Raw genomic sequence first — 27,860 nt, 5'->3', positions numbered from 1 at the left:
GAACATTTTAACTTATTTGTTCTTAATTTAATTCTGTTTGCTAAATGCTAAATAGTGATGTAATACTACAACATACCGTTAAACTGCCCTTATATTATTGTTGTAATAGTTTGGCTGTTGACGGAGGTTCTTCCCTATAATGATATTCAACAATTAATTAAATATTATTTATTGATTGTCCACAGTAGTTTTTGGACCTAAATTAAACCCACCAAGATCAAAAAAAAAAAAATTATTTTTAATATCTATAAAACTATTTCACCAATTTAAGTAAAATTTTGGATTTTAATAGCCTATAATCTTATAATTTTATTCCAATAGATTTTTGACATTCATGTAGTTTTGTAGGAAATGGCTGCATAGCTTAATCGAAAGAATTATTTTGCACTAGACGTTTGAAGTTGCCGAACTCGGACGTAATAATGGTACATTTTAGGGACTATTTTCTTTCATTGCAAAGTCGATATTTTTTTGGGATCAAACGTATAGAAACACTTTAATTTTTGATATATTCTTGCAAAATAAGTTTCCTTTAATATCTGAAGCCTTAATTTTTGAAGATAACAACGATTAAAAATTCTTTGATAGTGGGTTCAGCCCTTTCCCGGGCTATATGTACTTTTATATATCCCGTGCTATATACATATAAGTAAAAAGAAATGTTCAAATACATGAATATACATGAAGCTTAAAATTTATATGGAAAACAATAAATACAAACTAAAATAAGATTATCTTAATTTTTATTAAGTACCCTAAGTACTAATTGGCGTTTGAACTTTTGCTTCCATAATGTGCGTGTTTGTAGCAGTATTTATATATTTTCTCTTGATTTCAGCTTTCCGAATTAGTAAACAGCCTATCAGAGCAAGGACTTTTACCCCTGCAAATGGCGTTAATGTCTAAAAACTTACCAATAGCCCAAACGCTAGTGAAAAGTGGATCAGCTAATATAAATGCTTATGACTCGGAGGTTTGTTATTTATTAGATGTTATCAACAATTCACAAAGGCAAATATTTATTTTAGGGTTCAACTATACTTATAGATGCAGTTAAGAGGGGAGATAAATTTGCAGCAGACTTTTTGCTGGAACGTAATTGTGAATTAGATTTAACCTCAAGGTAATATTATGTCCATTCATAATAACTCATCTGAAAAAAATGAATGACAAAGATTTTCAAAATGCAATATTAAATGGTTTAGTTATGTACATTAGACTGCGATTTTAGAAATTTTTTATTTATTGTTTTTGAAATAAGTTTTGTTTGACACCAACTAAATAGAATTTTAAATTCCGTGGTAATTTGTTAGTTTCAAAATTATACACCTACAAATTAAGGAAATTTTAGATGTCATTGCTTTTGAGACTCATATACATACATATCGCTCCAAGACTAACAATCCAAAATTCGTGGTTTTTGAACTGAGGACTACAAAACATACGTATGTCCTTTATTTTCAATAAAAATTAAATTACAATTCATGTGAGAAACATCCCAGGATAAACTTACATTGAAAAGTAATGAGTTAAAAAGCTAATGAAACCTCATTTCGCTACTTCTTCATTAGCATTTTAACTCATTATTTTAACACGGTGATGTCATTGGAGGCAAATACTTTCACGCTCACTTACAAATAGTGAGTTAAAGAATTACTTGCAATTTCTCTTACAAAGAAGTTGTTGAGTAAGTTGTTTTGTTTTTTTGTCATTGCTTTTGAGACTCATATACATACATATCGCTCCAAGACTAACAATCCAAAATTCGTGGTTTTTGAACTGAGGACTACAAAACATACGTATGTCCATTATTTTCGATAAAAATTAAATTACAATTCATATGAGAAACATCCCAGGAAAAACTTACATTGAAAAGTAATGAGTTAAAAAGCTAATGAAACCTCATTTCGCTACTTCTTCATTAGCATTTTAACTCATTATTTTAACACGGTGATGTCATTGGAGGCAAATACTTTCACGCTCACTTACAAATAGTGAGTTAAAGAATTACTTGCAATTTCTCTTACAAAGAAGTTGTTGAGTAAGTTGTTTTGTTTTTTAATAATAAAAAGAGCCAGCCAAGCAAAGATCCAGCGAACCAAATCATAAAAACCTTAATAAAGGTTTTTATGATTTGATCCAGCTCACTAAATATTGTCGTCAGGACAAATATTTTGAGAATCTTAGAATAAACTTAATTTTCATTTTCGGTGGGAACATCAGCAACTTCCATTTTGGGGCCACTCTAATGTACATACATAAGTCTATATTTAGCTATATATTATACATCCATAAAATATAAATTAATTTATCTTACATTCAATTATTTATTGCATATATGAAACTAATATTATTGTGCAATTTTTACTTTCGAATCTTTTTACAAGATCAACCGCAGATACTGTTTTACACATCTTATGTGCCTATAATCCTAAAGAAACGGATGCCGAAGTATTTTCAAATATGATAGAAATTGGTAAAAAAGTTATATCTATGAAACCAAATATTAACTTGCAAAATCGTCAAGGCCAAACCCCATTACATTTAGCTATAGCGTCGAACAACCGTGATATGGTGGATATTTTACTCGGAGTACCTAATATTGATATAAATATTCGTACGAATGATGAAAAATGCCCTCTGGAATTAAGTCTCACGAAAATCACTGACAACGACATGGAATTGGCAGATAAATTAATTAAATTGGGTGCCAGACCGAATCCCTTGAAATCGGAAACTCATGATAATCTTTTGCAAGTCTTGGCTGAACGTGGTCTTGAAAACTCTGCAGTGTTCCTTGTTGATTATGCTAATTTAAATCATATAAACAGTCGTGGATGGACCGCTTTACACATAGCCGCTGAGAAAAATCTACCAAAATTAACAGATAAATTGCTTAGGGCGGGTGCCTCTCCAAACATACAGTCGAGTGTCTCTGATTTGAAATCAGCATTGCACGTGGCAGTAGAATCAAATGCAGCTACTGTTATAGAGATATTTGCTAATTTTGTATTAGGGGACAATGGTAACTTACCCCAAAGTAAGGGTGGTCAGGAAGCTCCAAACTTTAACTGCAAAAACGCAAACGGCGATTCTCCATTAAGTCTCAGTTTACTCTTAAACCGTACAGATTTAGTGCCTATATTAATAAGAGGAGGAGCCGATGTTAATGCTCGTAATGGACAAGATATGACGCTACTGCATCAAGCAATTTTAAATCATGATTCAGACACGGCGGTATTTCTATTACAACAGGGAGCAGATATGAATGCACTAACAGGAGAACAAGAATCGCCACTACAGTTGGCAATTCATTGTCATATGCCTCAGGTAGTAGATGCTCTGTGTACCCGTGGTGTTGCCCTAAGCGCCCCTAACAATAAGGGCGATGCGCCACTTTGGACTGCATTGGAGCTGGAATATGACGATGTGGCTCATGTTTTAGTACGACACGGAGTCGATACTGATTGTTGGGGTCCTGGGCCAGATGGCTGCCAGCAAACTTTGTTACATCGAGCAATAGATGAAAACAAAGAGTCTGCAGCTATTTTTCTTATCCGCAGTCAATGCGATCTTGATTCTCCACGTCAGCCAGGCGCAAATGGCGAGGGTGGAGACGAAGCCAAAGATAAGGCATCGCCATTGCATTTATGTGCTCAATGGGGCCTGACAAAAGTCCTACAGACCTTGATTGATCATGGTGCCAATGTAAATGCTTTAGATGCGGAAAATAAGACCCCCCTACATGTTGCCATCGAAAATCAACACGAAGAAATCATTACCATTTTGCTCTGCCATCCGGCAATTGATTTAAAAATTCGTGACAAAAATGGAAACACTCCGTTTGCGGCTGCTCTAACAATTCGAAACCACCGCGCCGCACAACGAATTCTAGATCGTTTGCCAAATGCTGCCGAACAAATGGACTCAAGAGGCAGAAACTTCTTGCATTTAGCCATTATGAGAGATGACCTCGAGAGCGTTCTTTTCCTTTTGGCTATTCAAGTTGATGTCAATTCACGTGTACACGACGCCAACCAATCAACGCCATTGCATTTGGCGGCAACGTCGCGTAATGAAATGATAACGAGAAATCTTATTCTAGCTGAAGCTCGTATTAATGAACGTGATGCAGTGCAGAAAACACCATTACATATTGCCGCAGAGCGTGGTAATTTACCTGCCGTTTCTGCGCTACTTCAAAATGGCTCTGATTACGATGCTGTCGATGGAGAGGGTAACAACGCGTTACATATTGCTGTTCGTGGTGGTCATTTGGCTATCGTAAGAGAACTATTAACCGAATCGAGTATCAATGCCGAAGCCGTAAACCACAAAGGGCGTAACCCCCTGCACGAACTATGTCGTACCGGTGAGGACAACAATGCTGCTGCTATATGTGACTTATTTATTGAGTGCATGCCAAAATACCCACTCAATGCCCCAGACATGGATGGCAATACACCGCTGTTGTTAGCTTTTATGCGTGGACAAGCGCCGCTTTGTAAAGTGCTCGTGAAAAACGGGGCTTGTTTAGGCACCGAAAATCGCGAAGGCATAAGTATATTTAACTTTAAGTTGGCCACTGATCAATTGTTGCATAAACTTCTAGATCAGTTACCCCAAGAATCACCATGGTCAGAATCTGATCTTTGTCAGGAATGCAACACTAAATTTTCTCTCACAATGCGCAAACATCACTGGTAAGTGCATATTACATAGCATATACATTAGCGATATAACTGTTGACATATTTTGCAAATATGCAAGTTGACAAAGCAAAGTCGAACAGAGCATTAAAAGATATAAAAAACCACGTTATTAGTTTTTTGAAAGCCCACATATATCTTCGGAATCCAAATTTTAGATTATATTATTAAATATACTCTTAGAAATTTCCCTGTGCTGACAATTTCAAATAATATAGGCAACATGGTAGGGACGCACACTAGTATAAGTATAGACTTTAATGGTTGACATACTGACATAATGTAATCCAATAAACCTTGACATTATTATAACATTCACCTTCGTGAGATTTCGTTTGTCATTTCTACAATATAATCAAAATCTACAATACATACATATATTTGAATAATATTTGAATGTAACTTTTTACGAATATTTTATTATATCGTCACCTGAAATGCAAAAGGGCGTAACAACACTTAAACATTTTACAGGAGAGACAAAAAACTAAATAAAATGAAAACAATTGTTTCTATAAAAACGTAATTTTTTACAAGATGTATCTCCAAACATCAATAAATAGGTTTGAATATGACTGTACCGCGAAACATTTTCTATTATATTGCTTTTTAGGACTTTCAGACTTGTGGAAATCACTAATTTGTTTTACGTCCTTTTGAATTTCATGTCAATAAAATCGGAGTTTTTGACCATAGAGTTCTAAAAATTTTCGACAACATATATTTTGATGCAGTGGTCCATTTTCAATCAAAAAGTCGATTTTAAAATTTTTGGTTGTTACGCCTTTTTGCATCTCAGATGACGATATGTACATTAAAATTATGTTAATATTTTGTAAAACAAATCTAAATATAAATATATGTTATAATTTCATAATTTTAAAGACGAATAATTGAAACCCTATTATTTACATACATTTACATAAATAAAAAGAAAAAGGTTTTAATAAAATTTAATTCGTGCGAAAAATGAAAAAAAAAACTTCCAAATATGGAACAAATTCCACAGCCTTCCAGATCACTAAGATCTCTACCTGTAAAACACAACATTCATCCGGATGTCTATACGACACATTTATATCGGAATCTACCAAATAAACTCCAGCGCCTGTGCCGGATTCCATTTTGGATCCACCAGATGTCGATGTTGGAAATCGATTCTAAAATGACAAGAACGACTTAAGGTCATTTTTAACCGCAGAAGGTTACTCTATTTTCCTATAACTGATCCATTAAATGACATTTTCAAATGAAAATTACACAAGATTCAGAGGATATTTAAAACCTCTTAATAATGTTGAAAAAGTTTTATTACAATTGGAAACCTCTGGAATACACAAAAATGCACTATTTAAAATAAAACTAATATATATATATATATATATATATATATATATATATATATATATATATATATATATATATATATATATATATATATATATATATATATATATATATATATATATATATATATAGATATATATATATATATATATGTATATATATCTATATATATATATATATATATATATATATATATATATATATATATATATATATATATATATATCTATATATATATATATATATATATATATATATATATATATATATATATATTAACTAGAGATAATCACGATAATTTCTGTACCAATAGTTTTTTAATACAACATAACTATAAATTTTATAATGGTTTGAAAATGACAAAAAAGTTCGGACCATGATTTATACATGTATACGTTGTTCTTGTACTTCGTTTGCTTTTTTATAAAAACTAAGAGCATGAACAACACGTAATGTTTAAAGCTGTACTTTGTTTTATACATAAGGTTTGTATATACATTAGACCGACTCACTGTGTATGGAAAGCAAAAACGCATTTTTGTTACCCCTTTCAAAATTTACCTTGTTTTGTTTTATGATGATTCCCAAAATATTTTAAGTCTAGCGATGGCCGTTCGTGAGCTGGACCAAATTAAAAAAAGATATTTGAATATTTTTTTTTTAAATTTTAGTTTTGTTTTGAAACAATATATCCAATATGGGGTATCGTTTAAAAGGGATTTTAAAGCGCCGTCCAATGATGTATAAAACAAAAAAATTTAAAATTAGGTTTTTCATTAATATAAATAAAGTGTATACACAATTTTGTAAAATTTGCACACCACTAGACGTGACTTCATAAAACCTTTCAAATGATACCACTTTTCGTATATTTTGTTTAAGAAAAAAACTGTAAAATTTAAGAAAATATCTGAAAAGGGACTACTTTGTAATCGGTCCAGCTCACGAACGGCCATCGATAGACTAAAAATATTTTGGAAACAATCATAAAACAAAACAAAGATTTTTTAAAGCTGGATAAAATATTGAATTGAATATGAAAAATCGTGTCCCCCATAGGATATTTTCTTGAAAACTGTCCACCTCACGAACGGACAACTCTGAACCCAAAATATTTTGGGAAACATCGAATATTTTGAGGGGGGTAACTCAAGCACCATTTTTTGTGAGTCGGTCTAATATACATACATACATATCGTCACCTAAAACGCAAACGGCCCTATCTAACATAAAAAATTTACAGGAGAAGCAAAAAACAATTTACATTGAAACGTTTGTTTCTATCAGCGCAATTTATTTTTATTCAGCAAACAAATAGTTTAATAGTGAAACCTAACGTTTGTTATGGTAGTTGACAATGTCGTATATAAAAATGGATCAATTGGACCTTTTACCTTGTACATACACTATCGGACAAAATAAAGTGCAAAAGTACTAATACTATATTCTATCAGCGAAAAATCTGTTAAATGATTATTGAATATAGAAAAAATTTTTAAATTCGTTAAGTTAATATACAATGCTACAAAAATAACAATAAAACAAAGTTATTGTACTTAAAACTTTTCTGTATAACGTCAAAAATTAAAGTAAATTCACTTTTTTGTCGGACAAAATAAAGTGTAAATTTTATATACCATTATTTAAATTTATTGTATATCAAAATTTTGTATCTATTTTGGTTCTGTTTTGAATATTTGGATCTACTTAAACCATTATGGTAATTTTTTTACCATTATTATTCCCAATCGCCTTCCCTTCCTCTTGTTTTCCCGCATATGATTATTTTCAAAATGAATCCATTTTTATTCACTACTTCATCAGAATTTTTTATCAATTGTGGTCCAAAATTAATCTATTGGATTTAGGGCGGTGCTCTGAGCAGGTTATTCCAATTTTTCAGTGTTTTTATTCGTACAATAACGATTTTTTGTTGTGTGTTTGAAGTCATGAATCTGTTGAGACATGAAATCTCCCAAGACCATTTTTAACGCCATTTATTTCAGGATTTTTATTAAATATGCTCGTGTATTGCTTATTTGTAATTACTTACTCCATTTTCACTAAGATTCCCGCTCCTAAAGTTGAATAATGTACCAATGCTGATAACCCTCCACGCTAATGTTTAAAAACCAGGGCATTGTTTTTCAAGTTTTGTATATTAAATGGCTTACCTCTCACTCATTGTCGACATTTTAAAATTTTCGATACAAATAGGAACTCATCTGACCAACTCCATAAAATTGAGCTAAAAAATACAAAATTAAATACTAGGTAGGTAGGTAGGTTGATAGGAGGATGTATACTACATCAAATCCGAAGAAATACACCTAGGCCACTATCGGGCCTGTTGTGCGCTCCAATTCAAGAAAAAAAAAAAAAAAAAAAAAAAAAAAAAAAAAAAAAAAAAAAAAAAAATTGTTCACTGAATGTATTATTTTTCCATGTTCAGAAACTCAGTTTCCTGGACGTAATTCCTAAGAATCTTCCAATCGGTGTTGGTTAAGAATGTTATTTCTGGAATAACATCACTTCCAAGATACTTGGATCTAACTTCGACGAATGCCTGACAATGGCAAAGAAAGTGCTCCAGAGTTTCACTGTCCTCTCCACATGCTCTACATTCGTCTGAATTCGCACGTCCAATTTTGTATAGATGTGCTCGTAATCCTGTGTGTCCACTGAGAATACGTACCATCATACTAACCTCAGACTTGCTCATTTTGAGAAGATTTCTCGTCTTGCTCTCATCAGGGTCACCCCATAGAATCTTTGTGGTTCTACCCACCGTTTCATTATTCCAAGAGGCCTTATGGGATTCTCTCATCCATATTTTTAATTCAGCTTTTGTTGCGTCGAATGGTTTTGCGTTTGTCAGGTTAACTACATCGAGCTCCCTTCCCTTTAAAGCTATTACATTCGCCCTTTCGTTGCCGACTACTCCCGAGTGGCCTGGTACCCATATGATGTGAACCTTACCTCTGGGAGAGTATTCAGTTAAAGCTTTCTTACAATCCAATACAGTCTTAGATTTAATTCTATCACCTGATATCGCACAAATTGCCTTCTGGCTGTCGGTAAATATATTAAGCCCTGTGGGCGCCATATTTATTCTAATCCAATTTACACATTCCGTTATTGCTCGTACTTCTGCCTGGAAGCTTGTGTTATGATTAGGTAAACGGTGGTATATTTCTGTTTCTGGGTCTTCAATATAGAACCCCAGACCCACTTTGTCCCCTAATTTAGAGCCATCCGTGTAGCAACGGATTCCTACTGGTATTTGCTCTAATGTTCCGCTTGACCAAGACATTCTATCTGGGATTAGCGTTTCAAAGTTTCCGACATATTCAGTGTCTGGTATGCGATCAGGCACGTCCGATGAATGTGTATAACCTTCCAATGTGTCCAGTATACATTGATGACGTGTCCTATAACCGTTTTTGGCCAGTTCGCCTAAAGTAAAGAGCCGTTCGGCTGTAAGCGCCGCCTCATATCTTATATATGTTTCAATGGGTGGAATATCTAGCAACGTTTCCAGAGCCTTGGTTGAAGTAGTACACATGGCACCACTTATACCCAAGCAGCATGTACGCTGAACTCCCTGCAGTAGTTTGATATTACACTTTTTGTCCAAAGCACTCCACCAAATTATTGAAGCATAAGCTAGAATTGGTCTAATTACACTTTTATAAAGCCAATTTGTCATAGTAGGACTAAGACCCCATTTCATGCCTATGGTTCTCCTACATATCGCCCAGCACCGATGTGCCTTGTTGATCCTATCCTCTATGTGGTGTCTCCATTTTAATTTCCGGTCAAGTATTACACCTAAGTACTTAACTTTGTCTGTCACCGGTATCTTCTTGCCCAAGAAGCAAGGTTCAGTATATGTAGAAATTTTTGTCTTTCTTGTGAAAAGACAGATTTCCGTCTTCGCCGGGTTAACATTGAGGCCTCTCGGTTGAGCCCAGCTCAAGGCCGTATTCAGAGCCTCCTCAGCTCTTCTACACAAGTAATTTGGATCCTTTCCCTTTAAAAGTATTACGACATCGTCTGCATAGCAGACAGGTCTAAGTCCTTTCTCGGTTAGGGTCCTTAGGAGGCTATTAATCGTGGTGACCCAGAGTAAAGGTGACAAAATGCCACCCTGTGGTATACCGCGAAATACCTTTTTCCTGATAGTTATATCGTACATCTCGCAGCTTATCCATCTGTTCCTTAGCATGTAGTTGATCCAGTTACGGAGCACCCGGTCAACATAAAACTGGTCTAGGGATTGGATAAGGGTATCAGTGTGCACGTTATTGAAAGCGCCTTCGATGTCAATGCATACTGCCAGTGTATACAGTTTGCTATCGAAAGATTCACTTATGTAGTGGACAACTTCATTTAAAGCGGTTTCCACCGATCGTCCCTTTACATAAGCATGCTGCTTATATTTAAGGTCATTGTATGGTATGCTGCTTTTAACCATGCTATCGACTATCCGTTCCAAGGTTTTAAGTAGGAAGGACGTAAGACTTATCGGTCGATAGGACTTAGGTGTCGCATAGCTAGGTTTCCCTGGTTTGGGTATAAATATTACCTTTGCATCCTGCCATTTAACTGGGGTATATGCCAATTTTAAGCATGCAGTGAATATCTGTGACAGATGTACGGAAACCAGTCCCGCCTCCATCTGCAAAAGTGCCGGGAAAATTCCATCCGGCCCTGCAGCTTTATAGGGAGCAAAGCTCTTGATTGCCCCTTTAACCATGTCAGTTGTAATAACTATTTCCGTGTTACCCTCCCCTTCCTCCAATATCGGTTCATCTATGTTATTCGATATACCGGGTGGGAAATGAGAATCCATTAGGAGTTTCATTGTCTCCTCCATATCCTCAAGCCTCCTGCCCGTGTCATCGATCATAGATTCCGGTTGGACATGAGTTTTGGATAGGAATTTTTTTATCTTCGATACGTCATTTACGCTATCTACCTGTTCACAGAAAAGTTTCCAGGAGTCTCGTTTGGCTTTTCGAACGATTTTCTTATATTCACCAAGTTTATTACGATACTCATCCCAGTATACTGCGGTCTTTTTACGCCGTGCCCGGTTAAATAGTTTGCGAAGAGTCTTCCCAAGGTTCCGGATCTCCCCAGTTACCCAGGGTTTTTCCTGGGCAGATCTCCGCTCTCGCAGAGGGCAGCTGTCCTCGAACGATTCAACCAGGGCACTTGTGAACGTTTCCACTTTGGCATCTATATCCTCTTTATTTCGACATTGAAAAGTATCCTGACCTAAACGGTTCTTTAGTAAGGCCCCGAACATTGTCCAATTAGTTTTAGACTTATTCCGAAACTTTATCGGCTTTGGTGGTGGCCTTAGTATTTTGAATCTTATGTACCGATGATCAGAAAAGGAGTGCTCGTCCGAAACTCTCCAATCCTGAATTTCGTTTATAAGCTCTTCTGAACATATAGTTATATCTAATACTTCTTCTCTGATTCTATTGACGAAGGTAGCTTTATTACCTAAGTTCAATGTTATCAAGTCTTTAGTATTAAAGAAATCCATGAGGGCTTGTCCCCTGCGATTGGTGTTTGTACTACCCCAAGCTACATGATGCGAGTTGGCATCACAACCTATTACAATTTTCTTATTTTCCCTTTGTGCCTCTTCAACCAGTTTCATCAGATCCGACGTTGGTGGTAGGGTCGGAGAATCGAAAGGCAGGTAAATAGATGCAAGGAATATGTTGCCTCGACCTTGCTTCAGCACCGTTGCATCCGATGTTGATAATCCTGTTGAGAGGAGAAAACATAAGTTCTTGTGACATAAGATACATGTTCTCGGGCGAGATCCTGTATCAGCGTAGAAAAGTTGGAAATTTACGTGATTTAATCCAGAAACCTTGTTGCGAATCGTCCAAGGTTCCTGGATTAAAGCTATATGTATTTTACCTGTGTTGATTTTAGCCATCAGAGCGTTGGTAGCTGTCTCGCTCCGATGGAGGTTTATTTGGATAACCTCAATCATGGTCATCCATTAAACTGTCTTCCAGCGAGTTGGTGGTCACCTCCTCGCTCTTTGGATTTGACTCCTCCGGATAGCCTGAAGTGGCTACTAATGCAGTGAGTACTGTTGATGGCACTGCGGTGTCCTTATCAGGCATAGGAATAGCAGTATTTTTAATAGACACATTCCCAATTCTGGAGAGCATTGCTGTTCTGTCTTCTGGCGGGTGAGTGATTTCCTCCTCGCTTTTAGGATTTGACTCCTCAACATTGCTAGTACTTGCTAATGATGCTTTGGGTACTGTCTTAGGTGTTTTAGTGTCCTTGTCGGGGCCGGTTTTGACAGCCCTTTCAATCGGCGCCTTCCCAATTTTGGGAAGGGCAACTACACTTTCTTCTGGCGAGTTAATGGTAAATTCCTCGATTTTAGGATTTGACTCCTCAACGTTATCAGTAGTGGATACTGTGGTCTTAGGTTTTTTAGTGTCCTTTTCGAGGCTTGTTGTAACAGCCCTTCCAATCGGCACCTTCCCAATTTTGAATATGACAGATTTAGAGGCGAAGTAAGCCCTACCTTTATTCTTGGAAAGACTAGCCATGGATTTCTGGTCGATACCTATTACAAATAAAGTTCCCTCAGGTTCTTCTTTCCTGTAAAAGACATCCCATTTTTCCACGGCCAGCTCAGCATTTTGACCTCCAAGAATTTCCAGTATACGTTCATTAGCCAGTTTACTGCCCCATCCTTTTATGTAGACAGTGGACTTTAGGAGCACCGGAAGCTCGCTCTTCTTTGCCAGTCCCAGCCTAGCGCCGTCCCAGGGAGGAGGGATACTTTCCACCAAGTTCTTTAGGGTGCTAACACATTGGTGAGATGCCAACCTCATCAACATCACGCCCATGCTGAACTCGCAGCTCTCGCTCTCTATTGGTTGTTTGCCCTTTGAAGCTATTGCATGGTCCACTATCTTATTGTTGACCAGGTCTTCTATTTTACTCTGTTGGTCTATTGGAATTTTGCCTGTCGGATTACCGGCATCGTAAACTGCATAGCAGAGATCGTCCCGGTGCCTACTTCTGGCAACTTTGGCGTAAGATGGCGGCTCTTTACCTTTTCCTCCGTCTAGCTTCTCCTTCCTCGTTTTTCGGGGCTTCTTTTGAGATTCCCTTACCTTCGAGGTTGATTTCGCCGACGTGTTCGTCTTCGGAATATCTGGCTTGGCGTTGTCACCCTTACTCGCAGGATTCTCACTTGAGATTCCTTTGAGTGAAGTATGGCTTGGCTTCGACTGTGTATTAGAAGACGGGGAGCTCTTTTTCTTCTTAGGCTTATTCTCAGTTGTCAACTCCTCGGGAGACCTGATCCTTTTTGCCTCAGATCTTGTGAGAGAGTCCGATTTTTCCTTTGGAGTGTCGTGGGATTGACTAACTATGATTTCCTGAAGCATCTTTTTCAACTTCCTCCTCTGTGCTCCAGAAAGTCTTTTCTTAGTAATAGGTAGTTTAGCTATGCTATCACTCACCTCTTTCACCATTTGCTCTACTTCATCCTTTTTGGGATTTGCTATAATGGTATTATTATTATTATCATCTGAGGATTCAGAGTCGGAACCCTCACCTATATTTAAAGGCTGAGGTAGCTTAGAGCTCTCTCCGAGTACATCCTTCTCTTTCACCCCTATATTTTTGCCAGCGGCATGCTGTACACTTGACGCATTGTCCGCCACGGAGGCCAAGGTACCCACCTCCGTAGTAGTATTCTGCTCACGATTGCAGGATGACGACGACACGTGACTCGCGAGTAGATCAACACTTGCCGCCGGTACTGGGTTATTTAGGCCCTGCACCGTAACTTTTATCTTTTTATTTTTATTTTCCATATTTGTTTTTTTTTTTTTTTTTTCCAGTTTTTTGGTCCGCGGGGAATATAATATTCCCAGGTGGTGGACAATCTGCCCTCCCTCAGCTTAAGTGAAATTAAAGCTGGGAGAGGACAGATGGTCCATCACCACCCCCTATCCGCCACCCGGGGACGCGCTCGGTAGGAAAAATCTGGAAAACTCCCCCGAGAATTAAATACTAAAATCGGAAGAAACTTTCCGCGCTTTTAAATAAGTTGGTGGAAGATTCAAGGAATGGGTCAGTTGACTCTTCGTATGTGTTAAATTTTTAACGTTAGGTGTGGGGAACCTACGGGAAATGTATTTAGAAAGGTCTAGTGAACACTACGTGAGCATATTACACTCAAATCTAAAGATAAGTGCCTTAGAAATGGACTTGGGAAACTTCATATCACGGCAAGATAATAAGCTTAAGTACTTGATAAAGTTAAAAAATAACATTTATGTAGGAAAAAACACCGGAAAATTGGAATGTCCTGTTCAGAGCACCGCCCTAAATCCAATAGATTAATTTTGGACCACAAATTGATCAAAAAATTCCGATGAAATAGTGAATAAAATTGGATTCCTTTTGAAAATAATCGTATGCGGGAAAACAAGAGGAGGGGAAGGCGACTGGGAATAATAATGGTAAAAAAAATGCCAAAATGGCTTAAGTAGATCCAAATATTCAAATCAGAACCAAAATAGATAAACAATTTTGATATACAAGAAATTTTAACAATGATACATAAAATTTACAGTTTATTTTGTCCGACAAAAAAAGTGAATTTACTTTAATTTTAAATTTTATACAGAATCATTTTAAGTACAATAATTTTGTTTTATTGTTATTTTTGTAGCATTGTACATTTGTTTAATGCAATACATTAGAATCAACAATAAAATCGATTTTGAATTTTTGGTTAGTTAGGGCCGTTTGCGTTTCAGATGACAATATCTAGACTAGAATCAAAATTTAGTTAAATCAGGGATTCAAGTGTTGACACGAAGTAGATTGGACTATTTTTATTTTTCTAATTTTTTTATAATATCCTTATTTTTGTTTTAAACATCGTTTAAACATGCCGATTACATTATTATTTTTTTTTTTATTTTTAGTCGTCATTGTGGACGTGTAGTTTGCTCAAAGTGTTCCAATAACGATGTACCTATATTGAAGTTTGGTATTAATAAGCCAGTGCGTGTTTGTGGCGTCTGTTTTGATGTGTTACAAGGTGTAAATGGAAATTTGCAATAGAAAGAAGAGAAACGAATATTTGCGTGATGTTCTTAAGCCATATTTCTTTTACAATAAAACCCGTTTTTTACGCTACAGCACAATATAATATTAAGCTGATCAGTGCATTCCTTAGTTATTCTTAAATATGTTATTTAAATATTAAAGTAAAATGTAATTTTATTTATGTTATTTTATGTATGATTTAATCGAAAGATAACAAAAAATATTACAATATTTAAAATGTTATATAATTTTAAGAAAACTAAACTACACTTTAAGTGATTGAAATATTAAATGTTTATACTCTCGTATCCATAGCCGTACGAATTCATACATACATATATGGAATATAAATATTGATGATACATTTCTTTTTCATATTTTTCTTTCTATTTTGAGTACACATATACTACATACATACATATGTTTGTTTGAATATTGGATAGATATGGTCCTTGTATATAATGTAATCTTATTATTTTAAGACAAATTCTATTTAAATTGTCTTTGATGTTTAATATACACTCACTTAAGTTTTTATCATTTCTGTTTATCAAAAACAAATTTTAATGTGTTTATTATTACCACTACTAAACTTTAACTGAATACGAAAAGAAAAATAAATTTTACAACATAATTTTATGTGTTTAAATAGCAGTTCTTTTATTCACACACATTTAGAATATACATACATATTATCACAATACTTTTTTTTTAATATACAGTAAACTGTAAAGGAGAGAAAAATTACAAGTCTTTGTAAAGAACACAATAGTTTTATATACTTAGTTAAAAAAAAAGATAAATTATAAGTTTTTCGTTTTAAATTCGAGTAAATGTTCCATCAGTATATACATGAATTTTACAATATAGAACCGAACGTCTCTAGTATCTAAAAGCACTTTTAAATTCACTAGTATATGCATGATAAGTTATAGTTTTATAAATATAGCAAAGCACTTAATAACGCTATCACAGTCAGTGAATTCGTACTGAGTAGTAACTGTTTTGACGAATTGCACAAGTTTCCTCGGCAGTAACAAAGAGTTTTCAACGAAGCAGCAATTGTATTTTCTTTAATATCACCGCAGCCTTCTTCGTAGACTTCTTGCACTGAATGCTCCTGATGCCATCGACCGTTATTGAAGACCTTAAATTAAAAAAAATATATATATTTTTTATATATACGTACATACATACAATGGGGGGGAAATAGATACGGTTATATTTCGGATAAAAAATGTATTGTCATCCAAAAACATCCCATTAGAATTTTATAGATAACTTAACATTTTTAATTAATGAATTTTATTGTTTCTTAATTTTGTTTAATAAATTTTTAAAGTGGGACCTCCGATTCAGCCATCTGGTATTACACTACTAAATAAAGTGGTGAAAAACCCAATATTAACGAAGAACCATATAAATATATATTACCTAATGTACCCTGTAATGAAAGTAGATTTAAATTTCAATTGAGATATTAATTAAATTATAACGGGTATTTTTTGGATGACTATAAATTTTTCACACGAAATATAACTGTTTCTATTATTTTTTCCGCCACTTTATGTATATCATCATGCCATTCATGCGCTGAATGAGTTACTCTCATGTGTTTATTAGGGGAGTTTTTTTCTGTATAATTTAAAGTGTGGGATGTAATAATGTTACACTTTATATTAGTCATTAGTGTAGAGTAGAGCAGTGCTTTTCCGTAAACTTTAGAACTACATACTCTATTTAATAAATTATTCCAATTTCAAATACATATTTATTTACCGATATTCTACATTTCAATTCGAATCGAAAATTGTTCCCAGGTGGTGGACAGTCTGCCCTCCCTCAGCTTAAGTGAAACTATAGTTGGGAGAGACAGATTGTCCATCACCGTCCCTATCCGCCACCCGGGGACGCGCTCGGTACTGGAAAAAACTGGAAAAAAACTCCCCCGAGTCACCTTGATTAACGAAATTAATTTTTGTATTGTAATTATTCTCTACTAATAAGACGAATATTTTTCAACAGAAAAATAAAAATAATGAAGGAGAGAGTATTGTTCCAAATATCAATATACAAAATTCTGTTTGCAGCAAAACAGATTTAAAGTCCAACAAAAGGGTCGAAAACAGAAACCAAAGTATTCTATAGAATGGAGCTGTACTAAAAACGGATTTTTTTTCAAAGTTTATGGTATGGTCTCTCAAAAATTTGATGTGATGGATGATTCAGCACTGCTCTCGTTTAGAAAAGTCTCTGGATTAAAAATTTGTGTATTCATTACATGACTAAATAGCTCGAGCTGTAGTTTTCGTTTCTCAAAATTCCGAAAAATAACTTTCTAACTAAACATGTAAATATGTCAATATGCATGCATACGTATGTATGCATATTAAGTATATTAAGTCGGCCCCTTAAAATGTTATTCATATTTCCAATTAAAATGAAAATTTAATTAATTTTAGTATATCGTTCATATGCTACAAGAGGTTATTTCGGTAATAAATTTTAAACATAATAAATAAAGTAACACAAATCTGAATTTTGAGTTATGCCGATCTTATATATCATATATCAATATAAAAATTCTATTTTTGTACTTTAATATTTTTAAGAGATAAGTGATAAATGCTGACTTACATATCACTAATCTTTAGGAAAATTAAGGTACAAAAATTTTATTTTTACATTTTTTAAAATAATATAATCTTTTTAATTGCAAATATAGTTTTTTTTTTTGTTTCATACAAATAGGGGTAAATTAATATACACATATATATAAATTTATGTTTATCTTATATTATGAGTCATTTTGAATAATTTTAATTTTACATACTTGTTTTGTATCCTTTTGCGGGGCACACCCACGTGTAAATGTCTCTTGTTGCTGGCCATTTTGTAGATGTAGTGTTGAAATTGTTTTAAGACACATCGTGGAGTAGGGACAATCAACTATGTATTCGTCTGATTCATCGAATTTTGAGCACATTGGTGTAATAATTGTGGCATTTTTTGAATATGAATAGATTTTTTCAACTGTCACAGCACATTTAAAACATTTGATAGCACTTGAGGAACCTTTAAGTAAGAAATTAAAAATATTTCACATTAAAACAGAATTTTTGTTATATGTATTTGCAAAAACTATTTTGAAAAAATTGCTAATGACGAATGTAAAAATATTTAAAAGATCTTCCAAAAAACACAAACAACAAAAAAAACAAATAACTTGAATCATTGAAACATCATTTTCGAATTATTGAATTTGCATTGGTTCAATAATTCAAAACACTGGCATAAAAACGTGATCACCATTGACACGCTAATGTTAAAATCATGCATGTACCAGTAAGAAGTTACATAAGAAAGTTGTAGTTTAATCAGAGGTATAAGTGATGACGAAGTGGCTCGATTCAGGTGCATGATTTTAACATTTCGAATAATAGAACCAATGCAAATTAGATGATTCGAAAACGATGTTTCATTGATTCAATCTATTTGTTTTGTATGTATTTTTTGGAAGATATTTTTGAGAAAAATATTATAGTGGAAAGATATTAAAATAGTATTAATAATCAAAATTATTTATAATAACACATAAATCTCGTTTTATTAAATTAAAAATTTTATTTAATTTTTTAATTTTTAATGAATTTTGTTAAATGCGGAATGGGTTGCATTTAGGAAGACATTTAGAATGAGTTATATTAGCAATCCCAGCAAAAAAAATGTTGAAGTTGTTCAAAAAGAAGGGATATATCGAGGGACTATATTCAATAGTCTCTATCTAAAATAACACAAGTTTTCAGGAGAGCAAAAAAACTGTTTATTTAGCTAGTTCGTGAAGATTTTTGATTTTTTTCTTCTACAATATATTTTTAAGGCCATATTCTAAATTGTTATATAAAAAGAATTAAAAATTTTGCATTATTTGCAGAATTATTCACAACTTTATATCAGATAGAGCTTTTTTTCTACGAAATTTTTATTTACAACCTTCAGATAGACAGTTTTTCATAGAAATATAAATTTTTTTATTTGATTTAATATCAATTAATATAATATTTTATGCAATTTAATGAAGTAATATAAACCAAATTGTTGAAAAAGCAGCAGATTATAAGGTTTTGGTCCAAAATCAATGTTATATGGTTAAACACGGAATAAAATTGATCAAATTAGTATTATAATGTGCGATATCTCGAAAACTATTAAACCGTTTTCAAATATTTTGCGGATTTGTGTCCAGCATGTCCAAATTAGTAAAAGCACTTGTTTTGCAATAGAAAATTATCCAAAATAATAGAGTTTGAAGCAATTTTTGAATAAGATAGAGAGTTTTTCATTCAGAATTTTTCTTTTTATAAGATAGAGAAATTTAAAAATTGCTATAAAATTGCCAAAAAATATTTTTTTCTTTTGAAATTTATGCCACTGATGCGGGATAGTTTGCTGGATATTTTGCCATCAAAATCTTATTTTCATAAAAATGACAGATAGAAACTATTGAATATAGTCCCTCGATATATTTTCATGATTTCTTTAGTACGTATTATATTTAATGCGTTTAAATACATAAATTTTTCATAAGTAAAGGCATGAAAAATTCCAGCCAATTCAATTTATTTTTTTTTTTGCTTGGTACTGTAGGAATTGTAATATTTGACAATAGGATTTGAGGGAAATGTTCATTTCATACAATAAATATCAAAAATAACATTAGCTTTGTTCCTTTACTTGTCAAGTTTGCAGGTTTTTACCAGAAATTGTAAAAGAGAACAAATTTGAGCAATTAAAATTATTTCCTCTTTGCCAGAACTTGCAGGTTTTAGCCAGAACATTTTTTTCTGGCAAATAGAAAAAAAAATTGTCAAATAAATTATTTGTTTAAAAAAATACATTGAAAACAAAAAATGTTTGATATTTTTGATTTATTTTCATAAAAAAGTATGTGTGATTGTAGTTTTTCAATTTTATTTTAATTTTAATAGAAATTTATATGAATAAACTTCAATACAAATTTATTGAAAGAGAAATTTTGTTTTTTCTGTTCCCGTCATGGTAAAAATATCATATTTTTATCATGGTTCCCGTACTTTTTATAAGTACGAAGAGAAAATTCATTAATTCTCTTTAGCCAGAAAAGTTCTGGAGCAAAGCTATTAATTTTGTTAAATTTTTGTATTTAATATTTGTTAAAATTAGTATTTTTAATATCTTACATCCCCACAGAAAATTTATAGCTTACTACATTGATATTGTGTTGCTTATTTTGTATTCGAAAGTGCTTACAAACTTACACACACTCTGGCTTACTTTACACAGGGTATGGCCGCTTGAAAATGGCACACTAACTGATATACTTGGTTTGCGATATTGTGTGTAGTTTATACTTTTTTTATAATATACTTGTGTGTGGAAATGTAGCTATTCCTACATTCTTACCGATATACCTAGTAAGTAAAATTGTTTCCACAGCACCTTTCTAGCTGGAACACAAGTGTATCAAAAAGTGTCTACAACAACTTTCTAGGTTAAATACATGTGTATTAAGAAGTATCTAAATATGTATATTTTTTAAAAAATGCTACACAAATACATGTATCTACAAATTCATTCATAAGTATAAGGCCATTCCAATTATCGCTAGATCATGATCCTAATTTTAAGCAATAAATTTTGCTTAAAATTCATCTAAACATTAAAAAAATGTTGATCCAAAAAATATTTTTCAATAAATGAAAAATTTTTTGTTGATTAAATAACAGCACACTTGATTTTTTATATTTCAATTTTCTGTTCTCATATACAATGTTAATCACAAGTATATTAAGATGTAATGCAACAAAATTTTATTAAAAATTGAAACTTCATATCCAGATTTTATATACAAGTAAATCAAATTATAAGTAACACAAAGTAAGGCACACAACATTGGTTACAATTCCGAGTACTCTGAAAATTTTCTGTGGGGATACTAAGAGAAGGAAAAAACAAAGTTGACTGACTGCTTAACGAATTTTAAAATATAATGGGTAGTTTTACTCTGAATGAATTTTAATGCAATTCAAAATCAGTTATTAATGTTTTATTTTTTATCAATATCACGCTAAAAAATAATTTAAATATCATCATCATCATCATCATCATCATCATCATATATATTAATACGCAAAGCCAAAACGATTGGGAACATTTTCCGGCCCTATTACTTGACCGATTTTCTTGATTCTTTTTTTGATGAATGCAGATTCGCGAGCCTCACTGCAGAATCTATATGATCAAAATTGGTGCAGTATTTTCGGAAATATAAGCGTTTAAAGTTTCTACCAATACACAATCACACAAACATGTGCTTGAATTAAAAAATAGAAAGCAAAACAACAACACTGCTTTTTTTTCATTGTAGAAATAAAGAGAGGAGAGTGTAAAAACATGTTACTTCTCTGTTGATGGTTTATTTTTGTATTTTGCAAATTGCAATGATATTTTTTGTTGTTGTTTTTAATAAGATTTTTGTAAACTAATAAGTTTACAGACAGGCTTAGACAAAGCGAAAATATGATTTTATTGCTTTTTATTTTTAAAAAGTGTAAAGTGATAAATTTTGAATGTAATAATGATATATTATTATATTACTGATGTAAGATACAAGAGGATGATGATGTTTGACCTGGGAAACATTGGTGGGACAACAATTCTACATAAATGTTAGTTTTTATTGATTTTAAAGATTTTAATGATGGACAAAAACAAATCCTGTTAAAATATAAGTAGCGCAGTGAGGATTTGATGATATTCTTCTTTTTCGGGTTATTCTAACCGATTAGGAAAAAGGCGGTTATTGAAATTGTAGTGTAAAGTGAAAACTGTAGTTTGTGTAGGCGATGGTTACTTATATGTTTTATAAAATAGAAAAATGTTGAAACGGGTCAAATACAAATCATGGTTGATGGCTGCCCTTACTTAGGGTGGTATTAGAATAAAATACATGTCGTCTAATACCACCTTTAGCAATTTATCGTTTATTATTCATTTACTCGCTATTAAACTTACATATATTAATATAAGGCTGGAATTTATTAAGTACTTAAATAATTATGAAAAATTAAATAACTAAATCATGGACAAACTCTTGAAGTAAAGAGACGTTAAAGTCTTATTCTCCAGATACAAGAATCTATCCCTGTTGCAAAATCTCTCTTGCCTATGCACTTCTACGCGAAAGCTAATAGAATGCCTATTAAAAGGTTTTCGCTTAAAGGCATATAAGTAGTACAGCTTCATAGAATATATACTATTAAATTCGATTAAAATACATTTAAAGCCAAATGAGTAGTAAGTCAGCTGAAAGAAGTCTTTATCGAGTGTTATAAGGGAGAATTTATACAACATAAACCTGAAGGATGGACTTTTTATACTAAATACAGTAAAATTAATTTATTTCTTACAAAGATAATATATACTATATATACCCCTGTTCCAAAATCCCATTCCGATCTAAAATGGAGTTATTTTAGTAAATATATTTATTAAAACTTAAAAAAACAATAATTTAAAACATCCCACTTTAAAAATTGAAAGTGGTTTCATTCCAAAAAAGGTCTTTTTACTTTATTCAAAAAACAAAAACTCGGAAATAATTCCACTTTTGATCGGAATGAAATCCTTTTACAGTCCTGATAGCAATAATTAAAAAATTGAATTTTAAATAAAATTTTGTTAGATCATAATTTGCAATGTACTTTTGAAGGACTACTTCAAGTAACCTTCTGCGGAAATTCATAGTTACAAAAGATAAAAATACAGAAGATATGTTGAATTTTGGTTATAAAAATCTATGTCCAGTTTTGAAAAAAAGCTAATAGGTTTGGATTCTATGCTCTCTTGAGAATATTAATCTATTTATGTTTTTGTTATCTGTCAGCTAAAAAAAAAACTTAAAAACAAATTTGGATAGTTTCATAAACAAATAATAATTTTTCGAATTCAATTGTTACAGGCCTATTCAAAATATTTTTTAGGGGTTTGTAATTTTCTGATTCCTCATAACAACAGTAAAGTAAAGAATTACAATTTCACTTCCAAATCAAATAAAAGATACATTCCGCCTATAAATAATCTGTGTTAAAATCAACCATTCTGTAGGTCTTTTTTTTTTTTTTGGTGGGATATACAAATATAGGTTGAATAATATTACAGGTTACAAAGGAATAGTGCTGGGCAGGTTCGACATTGTTTACGACAAGGGGTATGGATGATTGCTGGAGGAATTGGCAGATTGTTAAACATAGGGAAATATCATATTGTAAGTTTTGCATAGATTTTATGAACATTTATATATAGGATAAAAAATCGAAAAAAGAAATGTTCATTGTTTTTGCTTTAAAAAAAAGTTCAAATATTTTTGAAAAATATGTTGCATAAATAATTTTAGAACTTAGATTTTAAACTTCTTTCAGAATTTTAACCAAAATTTTTCCCATTTTCTAAAAGAATACGTTGATCAAAGAAAGTTATACACTTTGATAATAGCAATTGAAATCACTTTTTTCAGTCATTTGAACTATAAAAGTAGGGTTTTATTTTGTAGCATAAGTATGCAATCTTCCCTTCAATGATTCCGGCCGAATTTCGGCAGCGGGGCGAACTCTAGTTAATAATTAATTTGTAATACCTTTAATAATGCATTTTACAATAAATATAGTGCGCCAATGAAAATTCGCTTGAGAATCATCGAATGTTCATTGGTTGTAAACAGTCATTTGAATGCCGAACTATTTTTCCAAAAAAGAACACATGCTCGCCAATGACACGCTAATGTTAAAATCAAGCATGTTTCACCTAAATATGAACCAGTTCATTATCAGTTAAATCCATGTATTTTTTTTTGTGGTATTAATTTTATTAAAGCTGACAATGCTGATGCCGCATGTCGCGTACATTGGCCCTGTTCTATAAATAGATGAGAGAGAAAATCTTTGTCCCCCTATAAAGCCTAGTCGAAGAAATGACTAACTATTTCCCTTGACAAAACATAGTAGACTGCGAGGGTTAGTACCCGCAATATCCCCCATTTCGTCATGGATCCTATTGCCTAGCCATTTCAGGCAGAGATTCTGTATCCTGGGACAGTAGCAAATTATATGCCTGATCGACTCTACTTCCTCTTCATCTTTGCATAACCTGCAATAGTCCCCGTTAGCATCGCTATCAGAATCCTTAGACTGCATTATTCCACTATAACAAGTTTAGGTCATAGGGCCTTTGATACTTTGCAAACCAATCTACTATTCCAGCACTGGTTTATTATGTCTCGTATTCTTACGAATATGAGCCTACAATAATGACAAATGGGTGGTTTTACCATCCTTTCCCTATCATCTATATCAAGATTCGAACCTAATCTAGCCAGTTCGTTCGCAAACTCATTACAATGCACATTACAGTGCCCCGGCACCCAACACATTCTAATGACAAACAGACTCATAATGTTCCTAAGGGCATTTCTACAATATATAACCATGCGCTAATGTACCTAATGTAACATAATTTCGATGTCAATTTGCATCGTTAGGTAAATCTATTTCCAACATTTTCTATATGTTTTCTAGATATTTTTAGAACTAGTGTTACTAGTAATTTTTAAACACATAATGTTAATTAGAACATTAAGATGGTATAGCAATGTTTACAGTTGGGAACTAGTGATTTTTGTACTAGTAAAATATTAGTTTGGCGCTAGTTCCATTTCCTACAGCGATATTTGAAATTTGATAGATCTATATAAGACTTAGTATGACGCATTATGTGTAGCCCTCAGTTCAAAAAACGACACTACTTCATACAAAAATATAATGTATACTATTTTTATTCTGGTAAATAGTTTAGGTGTAAAACACGGATATCTATGTACATATCTATGACACGTGCGAACTTACCTGTAAATATAATTTGTATAAGCAACAGAATAAGAATTACTTTTGCTACAATATTTGTTGTAAATATTTGATTTGATTTCAACGTTATATGCACCATTATAGATTTTCAGTCTTTATATTTTTGATATTCTACTTTTCTACTTTGCGATTATGATACTAAAATAGGCTATTGTATTGGCAATTTCTTGAGTTGTGAAAGTATGTTATGGAAATATTTATTGTATATTCTTTGTTTATCATGGGGTTTTCCTCTTATAAGACTAAATTATATACATAGATTCTACAATGTGTACACGTACAACCAATTTTTGAAAACCAATTCACATAAAATTCAATTCATTCACTATAACAATATTAATTGCATGAGTAGGATTTACACATGTACTATATATGTATGTAGATTCATATGAAGGTTTTTATTCATATGGACGTGTAGAAATAATTTAAACTTTACGTAAATGTACCGTAAAATATTTTAAATCTTTTAGATAGAATATATCCGTTAGATTGTAGTGACACTCACTCATTCACCAGCTAGATACATTCTTAATACTAACACGTTCTATGTATAGGAAAACAACAAATGTAAAAACAAAAAATAACACGAAACAAGAATATCTAAAGAAATTGTGAGAAACAAAGAAGAAAAATTAATCCAATAAACACCACACAAAAAATAAACTGAAAGAGGTCAATGCCAATTATTGATATTTTTCCGTTTTATATAGCAATTGTTGTTATCGTTGTTGTTAATGATGTCTTTTCTTTTTTTAATTTTAATTCTTTTATTTATTGATAATTTCTTTGATGTAAATTATTTTCACAACCGGAAAAAAGTTTTATTTACTAGATGAATAATGAACAAAATAAATTTTATAAACCACTTTTAAATTTTTTAAACAATGAGTAACTGAACTGTTCCGATAAAATTCCATTCAATGGTAAAATAAAATATTAATCACATAAACGTACTACATATATTTGCTTTTCCTTATTACTATTATTGTTCAGAAAAATTTACTAGATTAATATGCAGTGACATACAACTGTCTAATATAATAGTGCTTGTCGTTCCAAAAATACATCATTGTTGTTGTCAATTTGCCACCACCTTGTTATGTGTGTTCTACTACTTCTTTTTAGGGTTCTATAGTTGAAACGAAAAGTCGACTTTTCGACTTTTTTCGTTTAGTTAAAAGTCGACTTTCGACTTTTTGCATTTTATGAAAAGTTGATTTTCGACGCACATAAAGCCGGAGGTCCACACTACGCGTCTTCGCGTCAAAGCATTACGCGCTTTTCATACCTCCTTCGCGTTCTACGCTTCAAGTTACATGCGACGCTTTTTAAGCATATATTTTTTGTTTTATTTTTAAAAAACTTCGCGTTTTTCTACAGCTTTAATTAATTTTTCATCATTAAACTCATTTTATTTTATTAAAATTTTTAAATACGCATTAAATAAACAATATAAAATGTCAAAATCAGCTGACATGTTCGTGTGCCGCTTGTGACGCTTATAAAAGTAGAAAGTAGATCTACTTTAAGCATTCTACGCGTCAAGGCATTCTACGCTTTTGTGCTTGTAACTTTTACCATACAAATACATTGATTATATTTTTTTGACAGACGCATAGAATGCGAGAAAGCGTAGAACGCGTAGTGTGGACCAGAGATACAAGCCGAGACGGCTCAAATCGGCGGCGGCTGGCCACCGGTAATATTTAGCAAGCCGCGCCGCCGCCGACTTCTTTCGGCTCAAAGGATAAGCCGGCTTAAACGTAGCCGCTGATAAAGATTGGAATCGCACATGTATTTCAGAAAATGATTTCACCAATTTGAACAGAGTTGCCACTATTTTAAATTCTTATGGCAAATTCAAAAGAGTTGCCACACAATATTGTGCTAATATTAAAATAGTGATAACTACTATAATAATGTCCATTTTCTAAAGAAAAAACTTATATAGAGACAGGTTTCTATATAACAGACTATTATACAGAGATTTTTCAATATAATAAACGCTTATAAGGTCAATTTCTGAAGAAAACGTTAAATTGAGCCGACAATTTAGCCGCCGCCGATATTTTCTAATATAAGCCGCCGCCGCCGACCTAAAATGGTTGCGCCGCCGCCGCCGATCATTTTGCATCGGTTTGTATCTCTGGTGTGGACCTCCAGCTTAAAGAAAACAACCCGACGGAAAATAAAAAAAAACCGTAACAGCTGTTTTATCAAAATAAACATTTTTTTGATGTGGTGAGTTTTTTTTACAAATATGTGTTTCTGCACGTGGAAAAGACGCAAAAACTCGTTTTCAATATTTACATTTTCAATACGTGTTTATACACGTGGAAAAGATTAAAAAAAAAATGATTTTCATGATTTACTAAAAAAAAAATATTTTTGATCAATTAAATATGTATATAAATGTGGAAAGGAACAAATCTTATAAAATATAAATATATTTGGGATTAAATCGTTACAGAATGCCTTTTAATAAAAAACATTCAAAATATATATATATATATATATATAGAATATGATATATAATGCTATCGGACGATCTTGTGCACGATAAAAACCTATATAGAACTTTAAGTTGGAAGTGTAGAAATCGGATGGCATACATTTTTTTCCAGATTTCATCGTTCTAGGGTGTGTACTACAAGAACAAACTTATTTTTACATAAAATTTTATTATTGAAGTATATAGAAAATCATATATAACTGCTATCGA

The 27,860-nt window shown here is 32.6% G+C and overlaps 2 protein-coding genes across 14 annotated transcripts; one reads left to right on the top strand and one right to left on the bottom strand.

Annotated features, from left to right (window-relative positions):
- The first annotated feature begins 841 nt into the window (after positions 1 to 841).
- On the top strand, positions 842 to 15,825 carry LOC119612055 (rabankyrin-5-like). Its single transcript, XM_037967764.1, has 4 exons — positions 842 to 973; positions 1,029 to 1,123; positions 2,388 to 4,703; positions 15,059 to 15,825. Exons 1-4 carry the CDS (start codon positions 890 to 892, stop codon positions 15,195 to 15,197), a joined length of 2,634 nt encoding a protein of 877 aa, XP_037823692.1. The 5' UTR covers positions 842 to 889; the 3' UTR covers positions 15,198 to 15,825.
- Positions 15,817 to 26,206, bottom strand: LOC119612056. Of its 13 annotated transcripts, none has more exons than XM_037967769.1 (4): positions 25,968 to 26,206; positions 25,121 to 25,286; positions 18,016 to 18,257; positions 15,817 to 16,329 (listed from the first exon to the last, which is right to left on the bottom strand). In XM_037967769.1, the coding sequence occupies exons 2-4, from the start codon at positions 25,215 to 25,217 to the stop codon at positions 16,120 to 16,122; spliced, it is 549 nt and encodes a 182-aa protein (XP_037823697.1). In that variant the 5' UTR covers positions 25,218 to 25,286; positions 25,968 to 26,206; the 3' UTR covers positions 15,817 to 16,119. The 13 variants fall into 13 exon arrangements, with proteins under 13 accessions (XP_037823697.1, XP_037823698.1, XP_037823693.1 ...); XM_037967770.1 differs by having other exon boundaries at positions 26,005 to 26,206; XM_037967765.1 differs by having other exon boundaries at positions 26,037 to 26,206.
- Positions 26,207 to 27,860: the final 1,654 nt, after the last annotated feature.

The sequence above is a fragment of the Lucilia sericata genome, unplaced genomic scaffold (genome assembly GCF_015586225.1).
Source record: "Lucilia sericata isolate MDLA Ls3-8-SP2 unplaced genomic scaffold, ASM1558622v1 Contig001595F_arrow, whole genome shotgun sequence".
NCBI classification, from domain to species: Eukaryota; Metazoa; Arthropoda; class Insecta; order Diptera; family Calliphoridae; genus Lucilia; species Lucilia sericata.
Note: the sequence above shows the minus strand (reverse complement) of the source record. Positions and strands in the feature narration are given on the sequence as shown.

Bases quoted from the DNA above. Each gene is read 5' to 3' on its own strand.
- LOC119612055 (XM_037967764.1), top strand. From the start codon at position 890: ATGGCGTTAATGTCTAAAAACTTACCAATAGCCCAAACGCTAGTGAAA. The intron at 974-1,028 runs GTTTGTTATTTA...TATTTATTTTAG, and splicing joins TAAATGCTTATGACTCGGAG to GGTTCAACTATACTTATAGA. The intron at 1,124-2,387 runs GTAATATTATGT...TCTTTTTACAAG, and splicing joins GAATTAGATTTAACCTCAAG to ATCAACCGCAGATACTGTTT.
- LOC119612056 (XM_037967769.1), bottom strand. From the start codon at position 25,217: ATGGTGCATATAACGTTGAAATCAAATCAAATATTTACAACAAATATT. The intron at 18,258-25,120 runs GTAAGTTCGCAC...TCTTACTTAAAG, and splicing joins TATACAAATTATATTTACAG to GTTCCTCAAGTGCTATCAAA. The intron at 16,330-18,015 runs GTATGTAAAATT...TTTTAATTTAAG, and splicing joins CGCAAAAGGATACAAAACAA to GTCTTCAATAACGGTCGATG.